Source organism: Hordeum vulgare, chromosome 2H (genome assembly GCF_904849725.1).
Source record: "Hordeum vulgare subsp. vulgare chromosome 2H, MorexV3_pseudomolecules_assembly, whole genome shotgun sequence".
NCBI lineage: Eukaryota > Viridiplantae > Streptophyta > Magnoliopsida > Poales > Poaceae > Hordeum > Hordeum vulgare.
This window is the reverse complement of record NC_058519.1, coordinates 161205042-161214111: the sequence shown is the minus strand read 5'-3', so window position 1 is coordinate 161214111 and position 9070 is coordinate 161205042. Positions and strand designations below refer to the sequence as shown.

The 9070-nt window shown below is 39.2% G+C and overlaps 1 protein-coding gene across 1 annotated transcript; it reads left to right on the top strand.

The window, feature by feature from the left end:
- Window positions 1-6018: 6018 nt before the first annotated feature.
- On the top strand, window positions 6019-8616 carry LOC123425665. The gene is made up of 5 exons (XM_045109366.1): window positions 6019-6116; window positions 6183-6262; window positions 6374-6445; window positions 6532-6689; window positions 8396-8616. Exons 1-5 carry the CDS (start codon window positions 6106-6108, stop codon window positions 8429-8431), a joined length of 357 nt encoding a protein of 118 aa, XP_044965301.1. The 5' UTR covers window positions 6019-6105; the 3' UTR covers window positions 8432-8616.
- The last annotated feature ends 454 nt before the right edge of the window (window positions 8617-9070 follow it).

Genomic DNA, 9070 nt, shown 5'->3' with positions numbered 1-9070 from the left:
TGCTAGAATTGCTAAACCACATGCTAGAGACAAACATATGCCTGTTGTTGGAACGCCTGTTGTTTCTGTTAAGATAGGAAATCGTTGTTATCATGGTTTATGTGACGTGGGTGCTAGTGTTAGTGCAATACCTCAATCCTTATATGATGAAATTAAAGACGAGATTGCACCTGCTGAGATAGAACCTATTGATGTCACTATTCAGCTTGCCAATAGAGATACTATGTGCCCTGTGGGAATTGTTAGGGATGTTGAAGTCTTGCGTGGTAAAATGAAGTATCCTGCTGATTTCCTCATTCTTGCTACCACACAAGATAGCTTTTGTCCCATCATATTTGGCAGAGCTTTTCTCAATACTGTCAATGCTCATATTGATTGTCAGAAGCAAACTGTCACTGTTAGCTTTGAAGGTGTGTCACACGAGTTCAATTTCTCCAAGTTTGGTAGACAACCTCATGAAAAAGAGTTTCCTAGCAAGGATGAAACTATTGCCTTAGCTTCTATTGTTGTGCCTCCTACTGATCCTTTAGAGCAATACTTGCTTGAGCATGAAAATGATATGCATATGGATGAAAGGGATGAGATAGATAGATTTTCCTTGGAACAATATCCTATCGTTAAGAATAATTTGCGTGTTGAACTGCTTGGGGATCCACCCCCACCAAAGGGTGATCCTGTGTTCGAGCTTAAACAGTTGCCAGATACTCTTAAGTATGCTTATCTTGATGAAAAAGAGATATATCCTGTTATTATTAGTGCTAGCCTCTCAGAGCATGAAGAAAAGAAGTTACTAAAAACTCTGAGGAAGCACCGTGCTCCTATTGGATATACTCTTGATGATCTTAAGGGCATTAGTCCCACTCTATGCCAGCACAAGATAAAAACCGATCATGATTCCAAACCAGTTGCTGATCATCAAAGGAGATTAAATCCTAAGATGAAAGGGGTAGTAAGAAAAGAAATACTAAAGCTCCTGGAAGCAGGTATTATTTATCCTGTTGCTCATAGTGATTGGGTGAGTTCGGTGCATTGCGTCCCTAAGAAGGGAGGTGTTATCATTGGCCCTAATGATAATGATGAATTGATCCGTGAGAGGATTATTACTGGCTATAGGATGGTGATCGATTTTAGGAAATTGAATAAATCCACTAGAAAAGATCATTACCCTTTGCCTTTTATCAACCAAATGCTAGAAAGACTGTCTAAACACACACACTTCTGCTTTCTAGATGGTTATTCTGGTTTCTCCCAAATACCTGTTGCACAATATGATCAAGAGAAAACCACTTTCACCTGTCCTTTCGGTACCTTTCCTTACAGACGTATGCCTTTTGGCTTATGTAATGCACCTAATACCTTTCAAAGATGTATGATAGCTATATTCTCTCACTTTTGTGAAAAGATTGTTGAGGTTTTCATGGACGACTTCTCCGTTGATGGGTCTTCTTTTGATGATTGCCTCATCAACCTTGATCGAGTCTTGCAGAGATGCAAAGATACCAACCATGTCTTGAATTGGGAGAAGTGCCACTTTATGGTTACTGAAGGCATCGTCTTAGGACATAAAATTTCTGAAAGAGGTATTGAAGTCGATAAGGCTAAGGTTGATGCAATCGAGAAAATGCCATGCCCCACAGATATCAAAGGTATAAGAAGTTTCCTTGGTCATGCTGGTTTCCATAGAAGGTTTATTAAAGACTTCTCTAAGATTTCTAGGCCTCTTACCAATCTCTTGCAAAAGGATATTCCTTTTTTTTTATTATGATTGTGAGGAAGCCTTCGAAATACTTAAGAAGGCTTTGATAACTGCACCTATTGTTCTACCACCTGATTGGAACTTACCTTTTGAAATCATGTGTGGTGCTAGTGATTATGCTGTTGGTGATGTCCTAGGGCAAAGAGTCGATAAGAAGTTGAATGTTATTCACTATGCTAGTAAAACTCTAGACAGTGCCCAAAGAAACTATGCTACTACGGAAAAGGAATTTTTAGTAGTCGTGTTTGCATGTGAAAAGTTCAGATCTTACATAGTTGATTCCAAAGTCACTATTCACGCTGATCATGCTCCTATTAAGTACCTCATGGAGAAGAAACACTACAAGAAATATGCTCATACATGACGTTTTTTAAGACATCGTTGATGAATTCGTCATAAATTTGTGACGATTCCATCCGAGATCGTCGTAAACCATTTGAGGGGATCAAATCTACATATAAATTACGACGATGTGAGTCAAAAATGTCGTAACCGCATAAGATGAGATCGTCATAACTTTTATGACGATTATAAAAATGTCGTAACATGTTCTAACTATGTTGACATGTCACTCGTGGGTCCATTTTATCCTACCTCATCCTAGTTTGTGAAGCAACCTACTATTCTATCATTCCAAAAATTCTCAGAAAATTATCATAAATACTTTGGATCATATATTCCTCAAATGTGTGAAAACCCTTCCATCCATAGTTCAAAAATAATTCTGCAATATTCATTTTCCTATTCTGTTCATAATAGCACTTTGTGAAGGAAGTGCTACTCCTATTTCTTTGATTACCCTCATATTTTTTAGCACTCTTTCCTATCCAAATCATTGCCTCATGAAAACTTTCGTAACGATTTGCCTAGAAAATCATTCTCAGCAAATTTCCAAAGTTTGTGTTCAGCTAACAGCTTTGTGAAGGAAGTACTAGATAGGAATATCCTGATGAGTTGAAATTTTTTCACATCTTCTATGTGCCCAAAACATAGCTCTCCACAAATTTTTAGCCTCATCTCACAATCCATGTGAGCTCATCATCCAATTTTTGTTTCTAGTAATATTTTTATTTTGTGAAGCAACTACATTTTATATTGCTTTATAGTTGATGATAATTTACCACATGATGAAAATGACCATATAACCTCACTCCACCAAATCTTAGCTCATTTAATTCAGCCAGTTTCCCTCAATATTTTTCCCAATATTCTATTCAGTAGAGAGCATTGTGAAGGAAGTACATTTTTTGTTTATCAAAATTTTATGAAAATTTTACAGTGCCTTAATGTGCCCAAATCATCATCATCCTCCAAATTTCAGCTCAATCCAATCATCTATGCGAGCCGAGTTTCAATTACCATTTTCTATCCACATTGACACATTGTGAAGGAAGTGTCACTTTGGCATGTTCAAATGGTATAATTTTCTTACAGTACCTTCATATGCCCAAATTAACATCATACACCGAATTTCAGCTCAATCCATTCATTCATTTGATCCCAGCTTCAACATCCATATTTCTACACAGTGTGTTACTTTGCAAAGCAAGTGCCAACTAGGTTCATTCATTTGAGCTAAAAAAATTCAAGAGAGTCTCCTTAGTAGATGATCATCCTCAACCAAAATTTAGGCCCATTGTGTATGTGCATTACCCGCACCGCTAATCAAACACTTGGCTGCTAATTCATGTTTGAGTTTAGTTCAGTCTCCTCGTGAGATTCTTCTATTGTATTCTTGTTCCTAACACCTACCGAGGGATTGTACAATCCACCAGACATGCCTATTCCACCTAGAACGCGTGACAACGCAATGGTCAGGCGGTGACCATGCGGCTGGCATGCAAGTTCATGTGCTCTGGAGTTGGAGCCCTCGACTACCATCCAAACCTTGACGTCAAGCTACCACACCATGTATTTCTGATTAAATAGATACTTATGTACCTATACATGATTTTTGGGGAAAATAAAGAGCAAACTATAATGCAACTGCAGTTCAAATTTAGCCCGCTTCGAGCTGAATCAACATAATTTTGTCTTTTTCACGAGGGGTAGATAAATGCTTTTAACACCCAACCGTCTTGTCAATCGTATATTAAATATGTCCTAGTATTTTATAAAAATGATTTGGTATAATTTTGAAACAAATACATGGTAGGTCCTTCACAAAAAAATCATTTTGGGCACTTGAAAAATGGAAAATGATTTTTACATACAAGAAAAATGAAAACTTCCTTAATCAACATTGTTTGCCTTTCCAATATGCACCCTTGTGCATAATATTATATCATTTCAACAAACTATGTCATGAATGTCGCCATAAGATTGATCATTTATCTTGAAAGACATGAATCTTCACACATGATAGCCCATTTGTAAGAACATTATTTAAAAATATTTCTCGTAATACAAATTTATTGTTTTTCCTGGTAACTTTGTCACATATAATGACACAATGTAATGGTTTTCCATATTTTTGATTTGTTTTGAATTTTTCATGGCCATTTTAAAATGCGGTCAAAATAGCGGGTATGACCGTTCCTACCTTGCGGTTGAATCTTGGAAATAGTTTGGTGTTTATCTAATTAAATAGATACTTGTGTACCTAGAAATGATTTTTGGGAAAAATAAAGAGCAAACTATAATGTAGTTGTAGTTCAAATTTGACCCGTTTCCAGCTGATTCAACGAAAAATTATCTTTTTCATGAGAGGTCAATAAAAGCCTTTAACATCCAACCATTTGGTGAATTGTACATTAAATATGTCCTAGTATGTTAGAAAAATGATTTGGTCCAATTTTGCAACAAATATATGGTAGGTCCTTCACAAAAAACTCATTTTAGGTACTCAAAAAATGGAAAATAATTTTTCTGTCCAAAGAAAATGAAAACTTTCTTAGGCAACATTGTGTGCCAATCCAATACGCACACTTGTACACAATATGATGTCATTTTAACAAAGTATGCCATGAATGTGGCCATAAGATTGATTATTTGGCTTGAAAGCCATGAATCTTCACTCATGATAACTCATTTATGAGAACACTTTTGAAAAATAATTGCCATATTACAATTTTCTTATTTTACCAGCTAACTTTGTCAAATATAATAACACAATGTGAAGGTTTTTCATTTTTTTGATTTATTTTGAATTTTTCATGCCCATTTCAAAATACGGTCAAAACGGAGGGCATGACTGTTCCTAGTTAGTGATTGAATCTTGGAAAAACTTTGGTGTTTCTCTGATTAAACAAATACTTTTGTACCTAAAAATATTTTTGGAAAAAATAAAGAGCAAGCTATAATGTAGCTACAGTTCAAATTTGACCCGCTTCCAGCTGAATCTGTAGAAATTTGTCTTTTTCACGAGAGGTGGATAAAATATTTTCACACCCAACCATTTGTTGAATTGTACATTAAATATGGCCTAGTATTTTATAGAAATGATTTGGTCCAATTTTGCAACAAATATATGGTATGTTCTTCACAAAAAAACTCATTTTGAGCACTCGGAAAATGGAAAATGAATCCATCTTAATAATGTGTTTCTTCCATGCCAAAATCAAGTGTCAACAAGGTCCTTTACAAAAACCATCTTTGTCACTCGAAAATAGTAAATGTTTTTTATGAGTTTTTTTTTTATTTTCAATTAATTACAATCAATTTAGATGGTCATAACGTACTCATAGTGTTTACTCCGATCTGATTGGTCCATAAGAATCTCACACGGTTCATGCATCAAGGACCGTTGGATAATCCCGATCCAACGACAGCCCTCTACTGTGTAGATGAAACCCTAGGTTTGTCCTCCTCGCATTTTTCATCCACCCCCCCGCCTCCTTTCTTCCTCTCTTCTCCTTCCTCCCTTCCTCCCGAGCTCCCCGTTTCAATGCCTTCCCCACATCGGCGCCGCCGCCACCCACCGCCCCGCCTCGCTCCCTCATACCTCGTCGCCGTCGTCGTCGGTCATGGCCGCCTCTCCCACCCTCTCCCCTCCCCACCGCTTGCCCGATCTGCCTCCCCGTCCTCCTCCCCCCGCTCCGCACCTCGACGGCCTCGAGCCGCCCGCCCTGGCCCGCCATCCCATCGGTGAGAAGGTAGCTGACTGTGAAACACCCGTCAGCCTTCATGTCGCTCTGAAGCCTGAACCCTCTCTTCTCTTCTCCGGCGGCGCGCGGCACCCTCCCGGCAAGGCGACTTGCGGGAGCCCGCCCCCCTCGTCCTGCCCCCATCGGGTAGCTCCCGAGGCTGTTTAGACCGGCGGCGGCGAGGCGAATCGCCGGATCCGGCATGGAGAGGGCGGGGCTGCTCAGGTCGTTCCCCCCGAGGGCGCGGCCACGACCAGGATCTCCATGGTCTCGAGGTACCCGCCGTCCGCATCCGCAACCGTCGCTAATTGCTAGTGCTTCTAAAGTCAAATCCTCTGCAGCTTCGCGACGGAGCTGCTCGAGATAAGTTCCAAGGAGCCTTCGCCGTCGCTCCACATGCTGGTCGTCCCTAGCAATCTAGGTAGGTGACCGCCGCCGGCGCGCTATAAGTGATCATTTGTTGAGGTGCTGATGCGTGAAGAAGGATCGGTCAGTCAGGGGCTTAATGTTGCTCTGATGTGTTGTGTGGCAGGTATTGTTGGATTCTACAAGGACTTTGTCGAAGCCCTCTACAAAGACCTCGGTGGACAGGCATCTGTTACTGGTAAGCTTGCTTGATTGAAGCGTATTTTTGTCGATGTATTGTCGTTGCTGCTTGCTGATGAACATTGTGCCTTGTGCATTGTTCAGCGATAGGGCATATTTCACATGGGCAGAAGGTAATGCACATATTTCTTCAGGTTGATTCATATCGTCATATTGAAATCGACAAGGGATGGTTACATCAATCATATATATTTATGGAAGACAGTTCACTGATAACTAGCTCGGATCATACCTCCAGAACGGTATGGCCTGATTCCTCTCTCTCGCCTAGCTCGGATCTTTTCCTTGTCTTCTTTGAGTTGGATTCCCGATTCCCGATCCCGTCCATGCGAATTGCGATCTCGATTGGCCAATTAGAGATTTAGTTAGGGATAATAAGACTGCACCGTGCTCAGCTCTTCCTTCTCGAGTTGGGATCTCAGGAGGGAAGCTCTTAACCTAGACCTGCTCTCTGGGAATCGTTGGGAACAGGTTTGATGAGCAACCAAACGGGCAGTGTTAATCTACGCAGTGCTGGTAAGTTCGTTATAATTCCCACAACCCACATGTCATCGCAAATCTGTAGCATCAGCCTGACCCCCCTGGACTATAATCCTCATTCCTCCACTCCCACCTTACGTTTTCAGCTATGTGTCATGTGTTCCAAATGGCGGGCAAAAAGTTAACATGAAGCATACTACTTGGTACTGTATGAAATAAGAGCGGATTTCTTTTAGATACAACCTGAAGTTTTAGTTAAGAGGCCAAACTGAAAATATAAAGCACTATATATACGAACTATGTGGCCATTATAGCTACATTATATCAGGGTTGATGACAAAAAAATTCAGGGTTGGATATTCTGGAACTATGTTTTCATCAACTATCTAGCACTATAAGGACTATGTGAATTTTCAATTTTGCCATATTCTGGAAGATTCTAGCTATAATGTGCTAAATAACGCATGATAAATAAAACATTATACAATGGAAAGCCACATAATCCAGAAATGCAAACTATGTGGCCATGCAAGATTCTGTTTGTCTTGAATTATGTGGATAGGATAATATATGTAGGTCCGGTCTCTCTTCTGTCTCTCTTCTGCTTCCACATAAACCTCCGTGTGGTTCGATTGCAGCCTGTAGGTCCGGTCTCTCTTCTGTCCAGAGTTGATTAGCACATAGTACAGGGTAGCTAGTATGGATAGGATATATATGTAGCTGCAGATCAGAGAGGAGCTTCTTCATTTACCTTGTACAGTAGTACTAGGTAGTTGGTCTGATTGCTAGCTAGTTGGTCTGATTGCTAGCTAGCTGGACTGGATTATATTATGTACTCCCTCTGTAAACTAATACTCCCTCCGTTCCTAAATATAAGTCTTTTAAGATATTTCACTAGGAGTCTACATACGGAGCAAAATGAGTGAATCCATACTTTTAAGTATGTCTATATACATCCGTATGTAGTCCACTAATGAAACCTCTTTAAAGACTTATATTTAGGAACGGAGGGAGTATAAGAGTGTTTAGATTACTAAAATAATGTTCTAAATTCTCTTATATTAGTTTACGGAGGAAGTACGTAGCTTAATTAGCTTGTGCAGTTAATTTGTTGCACGCATACATGCATGCATGCATCATGTTTGTTGGTGGAGAACTGAAATCGCATTGCATAATATGCATCGTTAATTGACTTTGATAGTTAATTTGTTGCTACTCCGTGGTAGAATAGTTCGCACTGCGCAGTGTAGGATTCTGCTAGAGGCGAGATGATTGACTCCGCATACACATGCATTTGTTATGCGCACACAACTTCCTCTCACAAAAAAAACTAAGTGCATGTCTCTCTCACTTTTGTTCGCATTTCTTTTACCATCATCTTTAGGATGAACACAAATCTTTTTATTTCTAATATTTTTTATATTTATTTCCTTTTGATTGATTCATGTGCAGTGTAATGTTTTCGTAGGATGACAAGTTGTCGCATCTCGAGCATGTCTCATAGGAGAGTGGAATGAAGTTCATTGTACTGTTGGGATAGTAGCAAACGTGCCATTGTTCTATTGTGCAATTCTGTCCGTTCTCGCTATATTCCTGTATAAAGAAATGTATTCATGAGATAAGTTATTGTGTTATATAAACCTGAGAGATGTATTACGTGATGTTATATGATGGATGATTTTAATTTGACTTGGAGTTTTTTTAATTTGAATATGAAATAGTGTTGGATTTAATATTGGACAAATAATTGGGTTGAAAAGGCTCAACAAATAGAAATAAAACCAAGTTCTGAAACAAAAAGTTGTTGAATTCAAAAATGAAAAAAGGCCAAAACTGAAACTGGACCAAATATATTTGGGCACTAAAAGGCTAGGATCCAAAAAAATATTCGAAAAAGAAAACAAAAAGTGGCTATAAATGGGCTAAGGCTAAAAAAGAAGTCCAATAAGAAAAAGCCCCCCAAAAAAATAAAACCAGCCCATGTGATCAATTGAAATGGGTTGGGCTGATTTTAACCATGAAGTTTTGATTTCGTCGCAATTTTGCCATGTAGGACTGCCACGTAGGACTGGGTTAGATTGCCAACGACGATTTAGGATCGTCATAAAGGTTACGATGATTCAGGAATCGTCGTAAAGGTTAC